This window comes from Arachis hypogaea, chromosome 15, assembly GCF_003086295.3.
Source record: "Arachis hypogaea cultivar Tifrunner chromosome 15, arahy.Tifrunner.gnm2.J5K5, whole genome shotgun sequence".
NCBI classification, from domain to species: Eukaryota; Viridiplantae; Streptophyta; class Magnoliopsida; order Fabales; family Fabaceae; genus Arachis; species Arachis hypogaea.
Genome location: NC_092050.1, coordinates 42,472,375 through 42,495,077, shown reverse-complemented (window position 1 = coordinate 42,495,077; position 22,703 = coordinate 42,472,375). Strand labels below are relative to the sequence as shown.

At 33.3% G+C, this 22,703-nt stretch overlaps 1 protein-coding gene across 1 annotated transcript; it reads left to right on the top strand.

The window, feature by feature from the left end:
• The first annotated feature begins 15,820 nt into the window (after window positions 1–15,820).
• LOC112750219 (peptidyl-prolyl cis-trans isomerase CYP23) lies at window positions 15,821–18,821 on the top strand. Its single transcript, XM_025798828.2, has 8 exons — window positions 15,821–16,084; window positions 16,401–16,514; window positions 16,623–16,771; window positions 17,112–17,184; window positions 17,276–17,365; window positions 18,190–18,229; window positions 18,386–18,468; window positions 18,555–18,821. Exons 1-8 carry the CDS (start codon window positions 15,974–15,976, stop codon window positions 18,573–18,575), a joined length of 681 nt encoding a protein of 226 aa, XP_025654613.1. The 5' UTR covers window positions 15,821–15,973; the 3' UTR covers window positions 18,576–18,821.
• Window positions 18,822–22,703: the final 3,882 nt, after the last annotated feature.

Sequence of the window (22,703 nt, the reverse complement as noted above, 5' to 3'; positions counted from 1 at the left end):
AAACAATTCGAGAAATGAAAATCGAATTGTATTGCTTATCATATCAGATGCCAGGTTTGTTAATACACTCATGGATAAATAAGAGATGATAAAATCACTATCTAATGAAATGAATACCCTGGGTTGACAAAACAAAACACACAAGAAGAAAGATAAACCATACTGAAATTTTGAGAAACGTGCAAAGCATATACATTCCCCCTGGAAAACTTTGGTCAGCAATATAAGTATTGCAACTGAATGAAAAATTGAAAACAATAGCCCAACCTACCAACATTTGGAGTATTTGAGAGACAGAGACCTGGATTTCCCCCTGGTTGTTGAAACCCATAAGCGACTGCCATGTACATTAAAGCCCTTGCGATATCCCCTCTAACCTAAGGTTAATTAGTCTAACTTTAGATGTATATCCAAAACAAAATTTGAATAAATATGTCCATATGAATTGACATCACATGCTCATAGCTAATTGGAACACAAACTAATTTAAGTACTTAATTCCCACCATATACCTATATGATCATCCTTTAACATCTGATATTAGCTCTCCAGGTACCATTCGAGTTACTCATGAACATTATTATAACGATTTTAATAAAAATCTAATGTGTCCAACTAAAATGGCTAAGCTCAGGTGCTATAATTCTGAAGTGACAAGAGTATAGTGACATACGGGATATGACTGTACTGCCAAGTCATATCTCTTTTCAATTCATTGCAGGATTAGAGATTAGCTACAATTGGCTTGAAAAATACATAAAAGATTACCCTTGCAGGCGGTGCCCACCTCTACTTGTCTGTTTCAGTGTCCAATGCAGCTTCTTTGTTTGCTGGACTCAAACATTTGTTTGAGCTAGTCATGCATTCACCATAATACTTATTTTCCCTTGATGAATTGACTGCAAGAAACTTGTAATATAAAATGAAATGGCAATATTGATTTTTTAAATATCGAGCAGTGGATTTTCTTACCATTGACAATAGAAGGGTGAATATTGTGTAAATCAGTCAAAGCAGGACCTGCCATCAACCCATAAGAACGAAGCCATAGATGCTCTCATGTAAAAGCTTTAATGTCAATGAGTGGATTGATCCCCCTCCCCCCAAAAAAACACTCAACCAATAAATAAATAAATAAATCTTCTTGAGCACAAAAATTGCTAGCTATAAGGGCGCTTGATCAAAATGCATGTATATTTACCCTATGGTATCATCAAGAGAGAACAAGACAAGCTACAAAAAGCACTAAAGAGTGAAAAGACATTACTAAATGAAATTACAAAATGTTAAAATATAAAAGCAAAATAATCAAAGCAAGATAGAAATTCTCAATATAATTGGTTCGAGGCATTAGGAGAGCATTAATTGTGGAAGATCACAAGAAGAAAACATTGGAAGCAAATAACAAGAAAACATAGAACTAGCTACTTTAACTATGAAGACCTGAAATAAGCTGGAAAGATCAGTGTCAATACACATACCCATTTTACAGATAAAACCATCAACTCAATGAACTCTTACAAAAAATATAAATAAAAAATAAAATATGCAGAATAGCAAGTTCAACTAAGTAACCAAAAGGACTAAAAACTTAAACTCGCACAGAAGATTATCAAAAGTTATTTCCACTCAGTTGAAAATTCTTTCAACATTGTCAATCAAATTCGAATGATACAACACAACTAATTATTATAACTTATAAGCACTAACAATTATAAGATTTTAGGACAAATATATGACAGGGATCAATGTAAGCAATTTCGGATCCATTGAGAAGGAAGAAAAATTAAGAACCTGCTCAATACAATAACCAATTGTGCTGGTCATTTTTGTCTTTACTCTCAATAGCCTTAAAGGTGGAGTAAAGAATGTGATGAAAGTAAGTGGAGAAGAGATTAGGGATTTCGTGCACCGTGGAGGGGGAAGCAGGGGTTTCACGGACTGTGGAGGAGAGGTGAAAGGTCAACGCCGGGGAGATAAGGATGGATGGCAGTCGCACTACTCCATAACCACACAGATGCGAAGGGTAGAGCAGATCTTAGGGATTTCTCGCACACCGTGGAGGATGGAACAGGGATTTCACGCACTGTGGAGGAGGCACGAAAGGTCGACGCCAGAGAGAGGATGATTGGGTAGCAGTGGCGCACGGTGGAGCAGCAACTTCAGGGTTTCGGGCACTTCCAATCTATTTTCGCAGGTTTCTGGAGCTGTAGCTGTGGGGGAAATGGTTGGTTATTAGATAAAATAAGATTGAATAACCGAGTTAATTAGGATAAAGATCTTGATTACCGGCGGTTCTTCATACAGTGGCTGCTATTCAAGTAGAAATTGCAGCGACAGAGTAACAATCGCTTGTATCTCTGTTAGCTGCAGTGGTTGGATTAAAGGCCGGCAATTTTTTGCTGCTATCCTCCGCTTTTGCTGTAGTGACATGAACACCCAAAACTTAAAACGAACTAGAAGAATATAAAAAAGTGGGATAAAGGTATGGGAACATCCAATACTAAAAAATTGTAAGACTTATTTATGTTGGATTAAAGATAGAAAATTTGAAAATATTAAAGTTATAAAAAAGACAAAAAAAAACCCCACACACACAAATACAAAGAAAAATATCCAAAACTCATATAATCGAACATTTAAAACCCCATATAATCAAACATCCAAAGCTCCATATAATTGAATATCTAAAATACGTCAAGTTTAGAGAGAGGATGGTGACGGTAAGATAGAGGAAAAGAGGAAGGTGATAGACTAAGGATTAGGTTGACAAGGAAGAAGTGAGAGAGAAAAATATTTTTAAAGAAAAAGAAACAAATTAAAGTTGGGCCAAATTGCCTATAAAAAGTGATTTACTTTCTTACAATAATTATTAAAAAGTTAAAATGATCGATATCTTAATATTTTAATCAAGCATTCCAATTGAGTTTAAGGAGTAAAGTACCAAAACTATCTATGAAAGAATATACCTTCAATAAATATGTGGAAGAATTAAAACTATCTTGTAATAATATTAAATGGACTTCTATAAATAAAATTATCCAAATCCTAAAATACTATAAAAATTATTAAATTACCTATCTAACCTAACCTAATCAATCCCAAGCTTTAATCCTACCCATCCTCAATCTCCAATACTCTTCACCATCACTCTCAATAACTCCATCAACTCATTATATCTCTCATCATAAGCATCATTACTCTACTTTTTTTTGCGAGAAAAGCTATGTAACTTCCCAACACAACACCCTTCACCAAATAATTTGCCTTCATAGGAGCTCTAAAACTCAGATTCTGATGAAGTGTACCCACCAGAACATGGCTTGCAGCAAGGGCAAATGTTAAAACAACATTTGAAGTTATATTTGTTGAGGTTTAATCTTTGGCTGTACCAATTTTTCTTATATGATTTATAGCATTTGATTCTTTCTTAAGGAGTAGTGGCATTTACCTTGAAGGTGTCAACGTGAGATTGAGAAGAATTATTGTTGGTGGTGAAAGTTATAATAGTGTTGTTGTATAAAGATGTTGTTATTGGTTGAAGTGGTTATGTCATCAGTTTGAGAAGTGACATTGGTAGATCTAGAAGAAGAAGTGTTGGTGAATGGATAAGGAGGGTAAAAAGAATTGCTGTTAGAGTTAATACTCAATTTGGTCCCTGAACTTACACGTGAGCCTCAATTTAGTCCCTGAGGTTTCAATTGCCTCTATATAGTCCGCAAACTTTGCAAATGTGCCTCACAGTAGTCTCTAGGACGCTTTTTAGTACAAAAATATAAATGAAGCACTGAAACCTATAAAGATGCAATTTTGGTTTTGGCATTCAAATAGCCAAAAAATGACGTCGTATCACTTGTTTTGTTAGGTAAATTAAAGTTTCAATAAACACTACTTACGATATTATTTTTAGGTTATCTGAGTGCCAACAGTAAAATGACATTATTTTACATAGTCTAGTGTGGCAACCTGCTGTCCACGACAATGTTCCGCTAACGTCTGTACGTTAAAAATTGTTTCAAGGACTAGCATGAGTCATGTTCGCAAAGTTTGAAGACTAAATAAAGGCAATTAAAATTTTAGGGACTAAATTGAGACTCACATACAAGTTCAGGAACGAAATTGAATATTATCTTTTGTTATTATTATTAGAAGAAGAAAAAGTGGTGTTAAAGAAGTAAGAGAAAAGGAAGATAACTGATCTGTGCATGGGAGGTAGGAGTGGTGGAAATAGTAAAGGATGATAAGATGCTAGTGAAGCAAGGAAAGGAAGCATTTTGAGAAGGAGAGGAAGCAAGAAAGATAGTGATGTCAAAAAAAAAGATGTTGAAAGAGTAGGCAAAAGTGATGGCTCTTATGGTCTTCAGAATGGGGCAGAGAGTCTTGAGGTCGGTAGCAAGATTGAGGTTGTTGTTGGAAACAGCACTAATGGGAGGGTACCTGGTGGTTTCAGTCATGGTGATGATAAAGAGTATTGGAAAAAGATTTTGAAATGACTACATACGATTGAGGCTATATTTATTCAACTATGATATATATACATTAAAACTCGGCCATTAAATTAATTATTGATATAAAATACATGTCAAAATATAAAATATACATTAAAAATAAGTTAAACAATACATTTATTTCACTTGATTTTTGATATTGTCGAATCAAGTTTGTATCAAAATCTGAGTTCGGGGAGCAAATACGACTCCTCTGAAAAAAAAATGAGCTCGACCCCAAAATTACTTAATATTTGTGTCGAAAATGCAAAAAATGTACGAAATGATTGAATTGTGGCAAATTAAATAACAAAAAATTGCAATAAAAGAAAATAAATAAAGCAAATGAAAGCTTTAAATAAATGAAAGCGTAACTTAGAATTGAAAAAAAAAAGAAAAATAACAACAAAATATTGAAAGAAAATAAATGAAAGTGTACAAATCGAAATTGAAAGAAAGCAAAACACTTGAACAAAAGAAGTATAAATAAAATGTGTAAAGCAAATAAATGAAAAGAAAACAAATAAATGAAAAGAAATGAAAAAAAGAAAATAAAAGTGGACTTCAAATACTCACATGAACTTATACTCCATTGGCTTTCGTTGTGTTGCAGAGACTGAAAATTTTGGCAGAATTTTGATGTGATGATCTAGTGTTTTTTATTGAAGTCCCATAACTCTTCTGGGTTTCTTTTATTTAGAGACTATGAAGATAGTCTTATTATGGAGAATCTTTGTCCACAATCTTACTTCCTCATTTTTCTCAGTCACGACCTTGCCTTTACCATAAAGAATTTTAACTCCCAAATTTTGATACTTACATTTTTCTTGATCTTCAAATCCCACGTTTTCTTCAGCTTGTTCCTCAAATTTCGCACTCATGTTTTCCACCCATCTTAAAGGTCGAGTAACAAGTCTTGATATTTAAAGAAAGATAATAACTGTCTTTCAACTTTGACGTTCTTTGCACCATCTTTTTTCGACTTCAGCTTATCTGTTTCTACTTCTATAATCATTCTATTATCAAAATTATTGGCAGTCAAAAACGCCCTTTTGTCAAAAAAAATTCATTTTTTAAACTAATATTATACATAAATATATAATATCTGATTTTTAGTATGCACTTGATAATTCTTATATTCATAGCCTATGGTTTAACTAGTTAACTCTAGTTGCTTTAGAACTTCCGAGTGGTACCCGTCTGGGCTTGCGTGGCTTACGGGTTATGAGAACCCAGAAGTTATATTTGTGGTCATTTTAGTTTCGGCTTTTATAGGTCTAAGTCTATATAGCGAAAATTATATGAGATAATAATCCGATCCCAAACATTAAACACTAGGAAAACGAACACTTGTATCCATCACTATAATCTATATTTGCAAGGAAAGAATTCTTTGGCAGAACAATTCCATACGTTTAGAAATTAAGTCATAGGGGAAATGGAAGAAAAAGCAACCCAAGTTGTTTGATGCAACAAATCATATTTACTATCGTGTTGAAATATCATTCATATCGCCATGTATACAAACATGTTTTATGGCCCATTTTTTTTTTAATTTTTGATAAAGTGACTTCTTCACACTTAATCTTTCACTCTAAGATAAGACTTGAAATTGAGAACATTATTTGCAAATATTAATAATATGTAAAATAAAAAAAATTCAAAATTTCTAACTCAATTATGAAAATGATGTTTTGTTGAATGTTGATAGAATCTCATTACCAAGAACTTGATTAATTCAACTCGATCCATAGAGACTCAAAAAAGGATATTATTCCATTAGGTCTCTTAGCAAAAAAAAATCATTCCTAATACTTACTTAGAACACAAAATAGTTAATTAAAAGGCGAAGTATATGCTATACTTCGAATAAATTGCACATCGATAATGCTAACTACACATATACATAAGAAAGTGAATCTTCTTAATTTTCTTCCAACAAAAGATACATACATTGAATGAAGACACTCATTATTGGCTTATTGCCATTGGGGCTGGGCTTTTGGGCCAGAATAATAGCTCAAATTGGAATCAGGTTCCGGTTCTTCTTTGAAGAATAAAATTGTCATATCCACCAAGAATAAAATTGTCATTGACCAAAAACAACAACAAAAATAAATAATAAAATTATTAAAAAGACACGAAAAGAAAAAAAATTATAAGACAACAGTATTTCAACTACAATTGATAGAAAAAGATGCAAAATGCCAAACAATTATTAAAGAATAGAGTCTCCATTCAGTTGCGTTGCTCTGCTGGCCTAATTAGGATCACAAGCACACTCTTTAAACATGGCACATATTCCCCTCTTGAAAGAATTTTGTTGCTAGAGAATTTTGTTTAGGCAAATTATTTTCCCACTTGAAAGAATTGGCATATTCTAAAACGATCACACCTATAACTTATAGAGAATATAGAGAGGGAACTGGTGCAGTAGCCTTCTCATGTCTCCATTGATGATTAACAGTGTTAGTAATAATAAGAATTGACAATTTTGTGCTTAATTAGGTGTTATTGTTCTTTTCTCCCTAATGCACATGTAATACACTGTACAATTTTTTATTCACTTTAATTTATAGTGGTTAATGCCTATGGCAACAGGAAGTTTGGTGTTGAACAATAAAAACAAGAGGAGAAAAGCTCCCTGTTACTATCATTTCTATGTAGAAATGTTGAACCCTAAACATACATTAGCATGTGCCCAAAATTTGGGCTATGCCTATATCTACGGTTTTAAAAGGTCAAGCACCCTATGATTTAATTTTCTGCCGTTCAAAGTCTTCGTTATGGATAATAATAATAATAATAATAATAATAATAATAATAATAATAATAATAATAATAATAATAATAATAATAATAATAATAACTTTTTGGCAAAAGACAAGGTGTTTTCATTTTTTTAGCTAAGTTTTTGTATAGTAGATTTTATGGGAAACGCAAAGAAGAAAGTGAAATAGAGATTGAAGAAAAATGAGAGTGAGATACTGAGAAAAAAGCTGCAACGTCAAGTAAGAAAATATCTAGTTATTTCTTGAAAATATTATTTTATTCAATAATGCACGTTCCTCTGATTTTATTTTATTTTATTTTTGATTTTTTTTTTCTTTCGGAGGATACACTAATTTCTTCTTATTTTTGTTTGTGTCCGCTTCTTGTTTTATTTTATTGGTCGGTTTCTATATATTTGTCGACTGGAATTCTAATTGGTTTTTTGGTCGTAGCTTTTTTTATTAAAATTATGCTTTGGTTGATCTAGTAATTAACTTGCTAATCTGTTTAAATAAATATTTGAAGTTTGAATCTTATAATTTATTTATAGAGATGGTAACACTATTTGAATTTGTGGGTATTCATCTGTCTCTACTCACTTGGGGCAAGTAGGGCTGGCAATATATATCTTATTTGTAGGTATCTAATTCGGACTAATCCGTTATTGTCTATCCGACTTGCTGCGGGTAAGGTAGAATAGAATGTGAGTTTATCTTAGGGTACGGGTTTAGGATATACCCTACCCTACCCTATCTACATCCCTAATATATTATATAATATTATATGTAAAAGTTATGTATGTAGTGAAGAAAGTGAGTGTTGAACTCACAATCTTTCTCTTATAAAAACTTGAAATAACCACTAAGTTAGTTGATGATTATATTATTTGTAGTTTTATATTGGATTTCTTTAAGATTTTATTATTTTTAATTTAAATTTAAATTTAGTATTTTATTTTCTATTTTATTAATATGTATGAAATTTAGAATGGTTGAATTTTATATTTACTTAATTTTTTTTTATTTTTCTTCGGTAGGGTCAAGTAGGATAGGGTTTAGAACTTTAGGGTGCGTGTAGGGTTAGGGTTGAGAGATTTTCAACCCGTGGGTAGGGATAGGGTAGAATTTTAAAAAAGTTTTCAACCCGCGGGTAGGGTTAGAGTAGAACCCAAACTCTACCCTACCCTACCCTACCCTACCCTACCCATTGCCAGCCCTAGGGGCAGGTAATTATCCGTCCCGTACTAAGGGGAATTTATAGCAGGACGAATTTTTGGATGGTACGGAACGGGATCGGGTTTAGATAATACCTTCTCTTACTCGTTCTAGTATATATATATATATATATAATATGTGTAATATATGCAAAATAATTAGTTAAATGATTAATAATATTATATCATATTTAAAATTTTATAATTTATGATATGTATGTAACGATGGTTATATAAATTTTAAAAATTTATTTTATTTATTGGATTTTAATAATTATAGGGACAGGTAGGGGTGGAACAAGTACTTCCGAGGATAGAAGCAGGACGGATTCTATGCGAGTTATTGTAGGGCGACGGGGGATCGGGTAGAGTAAAAACACGCCTCTACCCGTCCGGTTGCCACCCCTATCTGGTTTTTTTTTTTTTTTTACTATCAAAGATAGAGAAATTCAAACCCGTAATTTCTAAGTGAGTATAAGAAAACTATGTCATTTGAGCTATAACTCGTTGGCATCTTATCTATTTACTAACAGTAAACCTTTAAACAAAACTTAGGTCCACAGCCAAAAAATGATATTTTGACGGATACCTGCTGGACACCCCCTGTTTCATATAAGGCTCACAGACCCATAAACCCTTTGTAAGCTTGTATTAAATCTGTAACCAATTTTCTTGGGCTTCATACAAATATCTAGAACCAACTTCTTGACCCAAAACCAGAGACCAACTTTACACACATATATTAAAAATACACATAATACAAAAAAAAAAAACCATACTTATAACAAAGAATCGTTTGGGTTTAATATTATTTTAATTAATTTATTGAAAAGTCACCGTAAAGATATTGATAGAGAGTAAAAATTAAGATGAAGCAACACAAAGTTGTACAAATAATAATAAAGTTAAAATAAATAAATAAAGGCTAAAAAAGGCAACTGCATCACTTTTTTTTTTTTTGGTTCATGACTGTATCACTTTCTTCAACTACTATCTTTAGTGGGAAAAAAATTGGGCTTGTTGAGATAAGATTTGTTACGTGGATGTCCATTTATGAAGGGCGGTGTAGTATTCTCAAAGAAGAATGTTTTTAATAAGCATTTGAAAATCTATCCTATGTACATCTATAAATAGAGGTTTAAGCTCTGAAAGTTACATAACAACAGAACAAAATACCATTCTCCCTTTCTTACAAATAAATCAATCCTCTTTTATGCTGCAATCAAATACTCTTCTCCTTATATTTTTACTACAATTCTTTCTCTTCTTTTATTTTATAAGTATTTTAAATTCTATTTTCTATTACTCTTTACATATAATATTAATAGCAATATTAACCATCTTTATTATATTGAGATTGTAACAATAAACAAATGCGATTCTCTCTCTCTTTATTTTTAATACTTCTTTCTATCTTTGTATATATATATATAAATTATTATTGAGCTAATTATTTTAATACTAGAGTCTTCTATTTATACAACTTTATTATATATATATCTTTTATTTTACAATACGTTATCAGCACGAGACTCTGATCAAATTTTTAGGAAGACTCAGGTAATAATTTTTCATTATGTCGAAGCTCTCTCATCTTGAATTCAATGCTCTTGATATATCTGGAAACAATTATTTATCATGGATATTAGATGCTGAAATCCATCTTGATTCAATAGATCTTGGAGATACCATTAAGGCTGAAAATAATGCATCCCAGAAGGATAAAGCCAAAGCCATGATTTTTCTTCGTCGTCACCTTGACGAGGGATTGAAAAATGAATATCTCACATTAAAAGATCCTGCAGATCTTTGGAAAGACCTTGAAGAAAGGTACAATCATCAGAAAACGGTGATACTTCCTCAAGCCCGGTATGAATGGACGCATTTGCGTTTACAAGATTTTAAATCTATAAATAAATATAATTCTGCAATGTTTCGAATCACCTCACGAATTAAATTGTGTGGGGAAAAAATAACTGATCATGATATGTTGGAGAAAACTTTCTCAACCTTCCATGCCTCGAATGTGCTCCTGCAGCAGCAGTATCGAGAGAAAGGGTTTAAAAAATATTCTGAGTTAATTTCTTGCCTTCTTGTTGCAGAACGCAACAATGAGTTGTTATTAAAAAATCATGAAGCGCGCCCAGCTGGCGCCGCCCCATTTCTTGAAGTAAATGCGGCAAATCATTACCCCAGAAGAGGTAAATGGCAAGCTTTTAATAACAAGAAAAATTATGGAAGGCAAAAGAATTATGTTCAAAAGAGAGGATCTCACCAGAAGTGGGACAAAGAAAGGAATATCGGGCAGAATAAATCAACCAAGGAAAAGTATTTCCGTTGTGGTGGAAAGGGCCATTGGTCACGTACCTATCGTACCCCAAGGCACCTAGTCGATCTTTACCAGGCATCTTTGAAAAAGAACGACAAAGGAAAGGAAACAAATTTTGTTTCAAATGATGCTGAGAACTCCACCACTCATTATGATGTATCTGATTTCTTTGAGGACCCTGAAGGAAATATTGGTCATTTGATCAATGATGGAATAGTTTAATATGTGGGATTGTGAAGTATATATGTAAATAAATAATGTAAAAAACTTATTGTTAAGTTTTATTTTCTATGTATTTAAGTTTCAAATGTGATGTACATAAATAATGAAATATTAATAAATTTTGAAATTATTAAATGTGTCAAATTTTAAAATAAAATTTCAGTATATGACATTATTTTATGTACAGTGTTTCTTAGAAAAATAATTCTGATCAAGTATTCAATTTAACTGTGCATACTACTCATTTTATTATTATTTGTTTTTGAAGAATGGCAAGGATATGTAATGAAGATGTATGCCTTGCGGATAGTGCAAGTTCACACACTATTCTCAAAAGTGATATATATTTTACCCATCTTGTGCCAAAAGAGGAATATATTAACACTATTATTGGCTCAGGCAATGTGATAGAAGGCTCCGGAAGAGCTATAATTTTGTTTCCTGGAGGAACAAAATTTATAATAAATAATGCACTGTTATCTACCAAGTCTCGAAGAAACTTGTTGAGCTTTAAAGATATTCGCCGAAATGGATATCATATTGAGACTATGAATGAGGGAGATCATGAGTATTTATATATCACAACTCATGATTCAAATAAGAAAGTTATATTAGAGAAATTACCCTCTCTTTCATCTGGGTTGTATTATACTAAGATTAGTGCAGTTGAATCACATGCCACTGTAAACCAGAAGTTTACTAGCCCAAATGAATTCATAACTTGGCACGATCGTTTGGGTCATCCGGGAACAACCATGATGAGAAAAATTATTGAAAACTCTCATGGACATTCACTAAAGAACCAGAAGATTCTTAAAACTAGTGAATTTTGTTGTGCTGTATGTTCTCAAGGGAAGTTAATTTTAAGGCCATCACCAGTAAAGATTGGATTTGAGTCTCCTGAATTCCTAGAAAGGATTCAAGGTGATATATGTGGACCTATTCATCCACCATGTGGATCTTTTAGATATTTTATGGTCCTGATAGACGCATCTTCGAGATGGTCACATGTGTGCTTATTATCTTCTCGCAACCTGGCGTTTGCGAGATTACTGGCTCAAATTATTCGATTAAAAGCACAATTTCCAGAAAATCCAATTAAAGCAATTCATCTTGATAATGCTGGTGAATTTACTTCCCAAGCTTTTGATGCTTATTGTATGGCTAATGGAATAAGTGTTGAACATCCAGTAGCTTATGTTCACACACAAAATGGGTTAGCAGAATCACTTATTAAACGCCTCCAATTAATTGCTAGACCCTTACTTATGAGAACAAATCTCCCAACCTCGATTTGGGGGGCATGCAGTTTTACATGCCGCAGCACTTATTCGTTTGAGGCCAACGAGTTACCATCAGTTCTCCCCTATGCAATTAGCTTTTGGCCAGCAGCCAAATGTTTCCCATTTAAGAATATTTGGGTGTGCGATATATGTTCCCATTGCACCACCTAATCGCACCAAAATGGGACCCCAAAGAAAATTGGGGATATATGTTGGATATGATTCTCCCTCTATAGTGAGGTATCTTGAGATACAAACTGGTGATGTGTTTAAAGCCCGGTTTGCGGATTGTCATTTTGATGAATCAAAATTTCCAACATTAGGGGGAGAGAATAAGTTTCCTGAAAAGGAACTTAACTGGAATGCATCATCGTTGATGCATTTAGATCCTCGATCAGGGCAATGTGAACTGGAAGTTCAAAAGATTATACATTTGCAAAGAATAGCAAATGAATTGCCTGATGCATTTTCTGATACAAAGAGGATAACCAAATCTTATATACCAGCGGAAAATGCCCCAATTCGAATTTATGTCCCAGTGGGACAAGTAGCCACTGAAGCAAATTCACGCCAGAAGCGTGGTAGGGCGGAAAATGCCCCAATTCGAATTGATGTCCCAGTAGGACAAATAGCCACTGAAGCAAATACACGCCAGAAGCGTGGCAGGCCTGTCGGTTCCAAAGACAAAAATCCTCGAAAGAGAAAAGAGGTAAATACGATTCCTGTTGAAAAAGACATAGTAAAGACACCGGCAGTTGTCCAAAATTCTGATATAACGCCAGAAGACGTTTAGGTACCTGAAAATTGTGAAAATGACGAGATCTCGATAAATTATGTCTTTACAGTAGAGAAATGGGACCGAAATAAGACAATTGTCAATGAAATATTTGCATATAATGTGGCATTAAATATCATGCATGAAAGTAAGGATCTTGAGCCAAGATCAGTTGAAGAATGTCGACAAAGAAATGATTGGCCAAAATGGGAAGCAGCCATGAAGGTTGAATTAGACTCACTTACAAAACGTGAAGTCTTTGGACCTGTAGTCCGTACACCAGAAGATGTAAAACCCGTTGGATACAAATGGGTATTTGTGAGAAAACGAAATGAGAAAAATGAAGTTGTGCGCTATAAAGCCCGACTTGTGGCACAAGGTTTTTCACGAAGGCCCGGTATAGATTATGAAGAAACGTATTCCCCTGTAGTGGATGCAATAACATTGCGTTATTTGGTCAGTTTATCTGCATATCATAAACTGCATATGCATTCAATGGATGTGGTAACAGCCTATTTGTACGGCTCATTAGATCGGGATATCTATATGAAAGTCCCTGAAGGACTAAAGATATCTAAACCATCCAGTGAATATTCGCAAGGGTTATACTCAGTCAAATTGTAAATATCTTTATATGGTCTAAAGCAATCTGGACAAATGTGGTATAATCGTCTTACTGAGTATCTGGCCAAAAACGGTTTCAAGAATGATGATATCTGCCCATGTGTTTTCATAAAGAAAACTACATCTGGGTTCATTATAATTGCTGTGTACGTTGATGATTTAAATATCATTGGGACTCCTGAAGAGATTCCAACAATTATAAAAACTCTAAAAGAAGAGTTTGAGATGAAAGATCTTGGAAAGACTAAGTTTTGTCTCGGCCTGCAGATCGAGCATATAAAAGGTGGGATCTTTATTCATCAAACAACATACACAGAAAGGATCTTGAAAAGATTTTATATGGATAAGTCACATCCATTAAGTACACCAATGATCGTAAGATCTTTGGATATGAAAAAGGATCAATTCCGTCCTAAAGAAGAAAATGAAGATATCCTTGGTCCTGAAGTACCATATCTTAGTGCCATTGGAGCGCTAATGTATCTTGCTAATAATACGCGACCTGACATATCATTCGCGGTGAATTTACTAGCAAGGAATAGTTCCTCTCCAACCAGAAGACATTGGAGTGGAATCAAACAAATTTTTCGATATCTTCATGGAACGGTTGATATGGGATTGTTTTATCCCTATGGATCCAAGTCACAACTAGTTGGCTATGCAGATGCCGGATACTTGTCTGATCCATATAAAGGGAGATCTCAAACAGGATACCTGTTCACATATGGTGGTACATCTATATCTTGGAGGTCCACGAAATAGACGATTGCTGCAACATCCTCTAATCATGCTGAAATACTGGCGATTCATGAAGCTAGTCGCGAGTGTTTTTGGCTGAGGAGTCTGATTCAATATATTTTATCATCATGTGGACTGATTGATCATAAGATAGCTCCAACTGTCCTGTTTGAAGATAATGCAGCATGCATTGCTCAACTTAAGGGTGGATACATCAAAGGTGATAGAACAAAGCATATTTCTCCCAAATTCTTCTTCACTCATGACCTTCAAAATCAAGGGACAATTGATGTCCAACAGATCCGTTCAAGTGACAATCTGGCAGATTTATTTACAAAGTCACTCCCAAAATCCTCCTTTGAAAGATTGGTACATAAGATTGGGATGCGCCGATTTTGAGACATTAAATGATGTCGGCAAGAGGGGGAGACTGTACTCTTTTTTCCTTGGTCAAGTTTTTTTTCCCATTGGGTTTTTCTTGACAAGGTTTTTAATGAGACAGTCCCCATCACAAAGGATATTGTACTCTTTTTCCTTCACTAAAGTTTTTCCCACAGGATTTTCCTTTAGTAAGGTTTTAATGAGGCATATCCCTAAATGAGCATCCAAGGGGGAGTGTTGAGATAAGATTTGTTACGTGGATACCCATTTATGAAGGGCGGTGTAGTATTCTCAAGGAAGAATGCTTTTAATAAGCATTTGAAAATCTATCCTATGTACATCTATAAATAGAGGTTCAAGCCTCTCAAAGTTACATAACAACAGAACAAAATACCATTCTCCCTTTCTTACAAATAAATCAATCCTCTTTTATGCTGCAATCAAATACTCTTCTCCTTATATTTTTACTACAATTCTTTCTCTTCTTTTATTTTATAAGTATTTTAAATTCTATTTTCTATTACTCTTTACATATAATATTAATAGCAATATTAACCATCTTTATTATATTGAGATTGTAACAATAAACAAATGCGATTCTCTCTCTTTATTTTTAATACTTCTTTCTATCTTTGTATATATATACACAATACAACATATAATTTTATTATATATATATAAATTATTATTGAACTGATTATTTTAATACTAGAGTCTTCTATTTATACAACTTTATTATATATATATCTTTTATTTTACAATAGGGCTCATATTAAATAAATTCTGATTCGGCATAATGCATTTTTGCTCGTTACGCAGTCCCTAGCTTTAAATTCAACTTAAATGTTATAAAATTCCAGGCCCCGTCCAAAAAAAGAAGAAAATGTTTTAATTTATTCTTGCTGGCCCAAACTAATTTATTGAGAAACAAAAATATTTCTTGTATCACCTTTCCAAAAGAAAAGTATAATATTTTATAGTATCAACTATCAATCCATATCTGTGAACCAAAAAACATAAAAAAAATGCCATGCCCGTTAAACACACCAACACACAACTTTTCTACTCAGGACTTTAGTTTTCCGAAATTGGGATGGTTGACTCCAATTTCAGGAGCTGAAGCTGTTTCCAAATCTAACATTGCTCAAAATGTATAGCCCAGGATTCAGCTTTATGATCAATGCTTGCATTTTGTTGTCATTGATGTCTTTAATTTCTTCCCTGGAACCCCAACTTGGATCCACCCGCGTTGTCTTTCAGGTTTTTTACTTCAAAATTTACTTTCTCTTTGACCTGCTATTCATAATTGCTTGAATCTGTAGTGAAAGTTAAAGTCTTGAGCTGAGTTTCAATGTAAGGGCTGTTGATGTTGTAATCTATGGATGCCCATGTTTGTGATTTAGCTGAAGTATATTATTTATTATGTTTATGTGTGAAAAATTGGAATCAAGTGGTTGATGAAGTGAGAAATTTATCCATCTTGACTGTGAAGTTTGTATGCACATAACTTGTTTGATAAATTGACATCAGCATCTGTGTTGTTGTTCATGGTGTATCACTTGTGTTCTGAATGCAGACAAATTATGGGGATATTGAATTTGGTTTCTTTCCCACTGTTGCACCCAAAACTGTTGATCACATCTTTAAGCTTGTCAGACTTGGAGGTTATAACACTAACCATTTCTTTCGGGTATGTTTCTCCGGGGCATAAGTAAGTAACATCAGGTATTTATGTAGTTGGTGGCTGCAGCATGTAAGTGATTGGTTTTTTTACTTTTGTTCTAAATTCAATGTTCAGGTGGATAAGGGGTTTGTGGCCCAAGTAGCAGATGTTATGGGCGGAAGATCTGCTCCAATGAATGAGGAACAAAGAAAAGAAGCTGAAAAGACTGTTGTTGGCGAATTTAGCGAAGTCAAACATGTTCGTGGTATTCTTTCTATGGGAAGGTTAAGTTTCTCTAGATGGAAGCTATTGGTTCTTTAGTTTTGTATGATGTTTCAAATACAACTGTGTGGAACGGAAGTGTTCATTTGTGATGTTACGACTGATGCAAGTTTCTTGAGGATGTTATCAGTCGCAGGGACTGGGGAGCTTTTATACATTCGAGACTTCTTGTAGAAAATCTAGAGTCTAAAGTTTAAAAGATTTTTATAGGGAATAATCAGTTTGTTAGTTAGATAACGTACTCATCTTAATTGTATTGCTTATGTTCTAAAATTCTTAAACCATTTACTCTTTTAGTTTTCAGTGACTGTTCTAAAATTCTATTTAAGATTGTTCTTACAGGTATGATGATCCAGACAGTGGTTCATCCTCATTCTCGATACTACTTGGAAATGCTCCTCATCTCGACGGCACGGTGGGATAGATATAGTGCCCTAACGTCATTTCAAATGATTCAGTCAAATGTACTTCATTATGTACTGTATGCTGATATGAGCTCTTTTCAGTATGCAATATTTGGAAGAGTTACTAAAGGTGATGATACATTGAAAAAGCTCGAGCAGCTGCCTACCCGTAAAGAGGGTATATTTGTAATGGTAAACTTAAAACACCTATCCATATTTTGCATTTTACCATTCTTTTAGTGTTAAATTGTGGATCATATGCATAAATTAGTTAATAAATTTACATGTGAGATGCTTATGGATTTTCTTTGCAATATTCTTCTATTCATTTATTTGAAGAGAAGCTAGAGGCAGACCTTGAGAGACTTATGAGACAAGAAACAGAGTGTGTGTTTTTAGGAAAATTGTTCTATATAGTAAAATGTAGCCTAACTCTTCCCACTTTTTGTTTTGCTTCTCAAATGTTTACATAATTGGTATCAAGTCTGGATAAAAGAGAAGGGCTGTATTGGGCAGTCAACAACCATGGTAAACATTGTTGAATCTTTATGACATGGTTGCTGTTTTTGTATAGTAATGTCTAGCATGCAGATTGGAATTCTTCACCTGCAATCTTTTATTGCCGAGGTCGAGGGTCGTTTTTGTAATGAAGTTAAGAAAACTCTGTTCAAATAACTGTCGTTCAAGTTTGTCTGAGGGTGAAATGTAATTTGAATGATGATTTTTTGGCTTTTCTGATCTATCTTAATGTTATCAGTTATCGGTTTTTGTGATTGTTGTAGTCGGCATCAGAATGTTTTGCAATTTAACAGTCTCTAGCATACACTCCTCACTCTGAAATTGTTCTGAAGTGTTTCTAGACACACTGTTTTTACATTTATTTCCTTCATCCCCTGCCTCAACATTTAACCCATCCTCAGAGAATTCCTAATTATCCTTGGTTAATGTTTTCAAACATCCTTCCGATTCTTATTTTCTTTAAGTAATAATATGATTTTTTTTCCCCTTTTTTCCAGCCAACAGAACGCATCACGATTCTGTCATCGTATTACTATGGTAAGATTCTTTCAAACTTAAATGTTTTGTTTAGTTTCTTATTCTAGCATTATAACTTGCGATGTGCTACTTGATCCTCTAATTTTGTTGAAGCCCGCTGGTTTTCGAGCTCATTCTCTATTACAATCTTCTGAACCATGCTTGCTGTATTTTTAGACACGGAGACAGAAAATTGTGAGCAAGATAGATCGATATTGAAGCGCAGGTTAGCTGCATCCGCTGTTGAAGTTGAAAAACAGGTAATTGATCTTGGTTTTCTTGAACACACACCAATATAATTATCCCTGTTCTGCTATTAACATGGGTTTTATTTTTCATTTTACAGAGGATGAAATGCTTCCCTTGATGAGAGCACAAGCAAGATAAATATAATGTAGGAATGAGTATCATTCATACTCCTTTTTTTTTTTTAATAAAAATTTATGAGCATTATGTTTATGTACCCTTTTTCTTAACGTCAAAGCAAAAATATTGGATTAGTGTGTTATTATGGTTTGTTTGATAGAAGATCCTGTAAGTATCTTCTGAGTGCCGCTCAATGTTTGATATGAAACACAAATTTATTGACATAGAATAGAAATTTTTTTAGATAGCACAGAAATTTTTGCAAATAGTACAAGTTTATTGTTATAGCATAGAAATTTTTGCCCAAAACACAAATTTTGTCCATGGCACAAAATTTTTTACACATAGCACATAAATTTTTATTGTGAATGTATTTTGTTAGTTGGGTGAGTTAATATTCTGTACATATGGTCTTTCAAAAATTTTTGTGCTATACATAAAAATTTCTGTTGTGCATTAAAACTGTGTTGTACACTAAAATTTTGGTGTTATATGTATTTTGTCGGTTGATATTTGGACATATAGTCCTTCAAAAAATTTTGTACAATGCACCAAAATTTTTATGCTATGTGCATTTTGTTGGTTGGTGTCAATATTCTGGGCATTAGTTCTTTAAAAAATTCTGTGTTGTGATTTAAAATTTCTATGATATAGTCTGTTTACATATATAGGAGAAGAAGATATATAGGAGAAGATGAAAAAAAAAGACCACGATGATGATAATAAGTAGGATGAGAAGGGAAAAAAGAGGAGGAAAAAAAAACAAACAAGAGAAGAAGACGACGTTGACAACATTGAAGAAACGCGCTATAACTAGTGAACTTGGTTGGACTTAGTTTAGAAATCATAACTAGTGAACTTGGTTGGACTTAATTTAGAAATCATTTGGCCGTCTAACTTTATTAAATAAATTATATTTTTATTTTTGATAAACTGATTATGAATGTATTTACCATTTCGTTCTCAAATATATCATTTGTTTTTTTTTTTTTTTTCAGGAGACACAAGTGAATCCATTATATATTTATTAATTTTATAATTAAAATTTGTTACATGACACTTTCTTATAATTGAATTGAAAATTTTCCCTCTAAAATCAAGTTTCTCATTCTCCCTCTCCCCTTATTTATCTTTTTTCTTTCTCTACTTATTCAATCTCTTTTATATATTATTATTGATTTCTAATTACAAATTTAACAACGAAAATGTATCATATGATATTTTTTATTGCAATTGAAATTGAAGTTAAAAGATATTATATATTATTAATTTATCAATCAAAATCTGTCATTTACCATTTTATATTATTGAAATTAAAATAAATTTTTCTCTTCTTTGTCCACTCATTTCTATTTCTTGGCTTTTTAACCTATAGGATTTAGTTAACATATATTTTAAGAGTACATGATAAGTTTACTATTTGTAAAAGGTTTTAAATTTTTTTATTTAATAAATATAAAACAAATGCAATGAAAATTTAAATTTTTTGTATTTTTAATAAAAGAAATTTTAATTTATAATTGTAGCGTATGTTTTTAGAACACAAAATAGATAAATCCTTAATCTATATGCCACCAATTCAAAATTTATTACCAAAGTATTACTTTTTTTTAATCATTATTTATTCACATGTTTTTATATTGTCATGATGACACTTATTACTTTTTTTGTTCATTATAAAATCTTTAATATTTTTTACAAGAACGTTAGATATTAATTTTTAAAATTTGTAATAAAAATTAAATATTAAGATATAATTTATTTTTTTTTAAATTTACAATTCTGTAATATTATTATAGACAAAAATATTAGTTATGCCTAAACTTAAAATATAATTAGAGTTGCCTTTTGCAACGACCTTCTAAAAGTATAGGTAGCTAAATTTTTTTTATAATTAATTTTAATCAATTAAAAAAAAACATTTTGTCTCTACTTATTTTATCATTCATCATCATGCTTTATTATTAAATATAGAGACCATGAGGAGGGTGTTTTTACCCATTAAAAAAGAAAACGAAGAAAACAAAGATAATGAAGATGATAATGAAGATAGAAAATATCAAAGAATACGAAGAAAATGAAGAGAATCAAAGTTGAAAAATGCATCCTACGTGACAAATGTTTAGGATTTTTTTAAATAATAATTGTTATATTACTATTTAATCATGTAATGCAGTATTAAGAAAAATGAAATTTGAAATCGTTATTATATTGAACTTCTATAAAATTAACAAATCGATGATGCTTGAGGGTGAATATTAAAGGGTAAAAAATTAACCAGAAAATACAACTACTGTTAAGAGAATATACATGAAAATCTTGTATTTGATTAGCTGATATATTTTAAGAGCTTAGGATTTTTTATTTAAATAAATGTATTTATTATTGAAATAAATAATCTTAAAAATTATAACAGAAATCCGTCTCCCAACCTTATCTTGTTTATAGTGTAAACGAGATAAGGCATGTGCGCGTGATACTTATATATCTCGTTTGTAGAGTAAACGAGATACGTGTTAAATTAATGCGTTTGCAGTATAAACGAGATACAATAGGACAAATTTTCAACAGCTATAAAAGGTTGTGCAACCGTTGGCATTTTCCACAAATATTGCACATCTTCTTCTCTCCCGTTTTTCTCACAAAAAGAAGGCAAAAATGTCTAGTAATAGCGGATATGTAGTTGTATGTGTTTACCCCAATTGTCGTATGAGAAACGGCGACAATGGAGTGATATTTGAGTGTGAGAATCCATTACTGTTGCGCACTCGGCGTGTAAGTTTGTTGTCTGAGTTGAAGAGTTTGATATTGAGCAACCTTGGTGACACAAGGACGAGATAGGTCGGAAGGGTGGGGTATATGTTGCTAGCACCGTTGGGTAATGGAGTTTTTCGGTTTTGACTATTTTGGCTCCTAGTGGACGAGCATGTGCAACTCATGTTTGACATCCATGGGAGAATCATGGCGGAACAAGTGATGGAGCTATCCGCCGAGGTTGGAGATGTTGGTGGTGGTTCTATACACTCGACCTATGTGTAGGACGATTGACCTCTCGCACCACCACCGATTCATGTCGCCATTCCAGTTGAAGACATGGAGTGGGTGAGGAAGACTCCGACGAAGAATACGTTGCCGATCGCGCCGATAGTGATTCTTCGGAAGGGGATGATGAGGAGGAGTTTGTACCGGAGACACCGGCCGAGAGAGCGCGGTGTGCTATGTTTTGCCTCCCCCCTCCACTCTATTCCGGCGCTATCAAATGTACCAAGTCACTATCATACGTTGGATCTGGAGGCCATGCATAAGAAAACTCTATTTTCCAACACTAGAGAAGAGGATTACAACCAAGATGGTGGGGCAGAGTTTTGGGTTGGCCGTAGATTCAAATGTCGAGATGCATTGATGTAGGGTGTGAAGAACTACAGTATTTGCAGAAGTTCTGATTACCGAGTGATCGAATCAGACTGATTAAAGTACCATGTGCATTGCCGTCAAGATGCAAATGGCTGTTCATAGAGTCTCCATGTTGCCCTCTGACAGAACCTCAGATACTGGTGAGTTCAAGTTTAATTGAGGTGTACTTACTCATTTATGATTGCTATATATTAAGTAGTTTCCAGTCATGTATGCTTTATTTCGTTAGTGAGGTCTGGAGGGTTGGTGGAGCACATACTTGTTTAGCACCCACCATGTCCCAGGACCATTGACAGTTGGACAGCAGTCTCATCTGCAAGGTTATCTTGCCGTTGTTACATTCCAACCCATCCGTCAGCATCCCTGTCCTCCAAGGTGCAGTTCAACAGAACTATCACTTCAATCCATCCTACAGAAAGGTGTAGATGGAGAAGCAAAAGGAAATTGCTCAGATATATAGTGATTGGGAGGAATCATACAATAAGGTGCCGAAACTGCTTTAGGCGCTATAGAGTTGTTTCCCGGGAACCATTTGTGAGCTAAGAGCCGTACCGTACTATGACGGGAACCTTCTGGTCCGTGACTGCAGCATGTTTGACAAAGTTTTTTGGGCTTTCCCATCAAGTGTGGAGGCTTTCAACCATTGAAAGCCATTTGTCTCCATCGACGGCATGCATTTGTATGGCAGATACGGTGGGGTGTTGCTTATTGCAGT

Bases quoted from the DNA above. Each gene is read 5' to 3' on its own strand.
- LOC112750219 (XM_025798828.2), top strand. From the start codon at position 15,974: ATGTATAGCCCAGGATTCAGCTTTATGATCAATGCTTGCATTTTGTTG. The intron at 16,515-16,622 runs GTATGTTTCTCC...TTCAATGTTCAG, and splicing joins ACACTAACCATTTCTTTCGG to GTGGATAAGGGGTTTGTGGC. The intron at 17,366-18,189 runs GTAAACTTAAAA...CCTTTTTTCCAG, and splicing joins AAGAGGGTATATTTGTAATG to CCAACAGAACGCATCACGAT.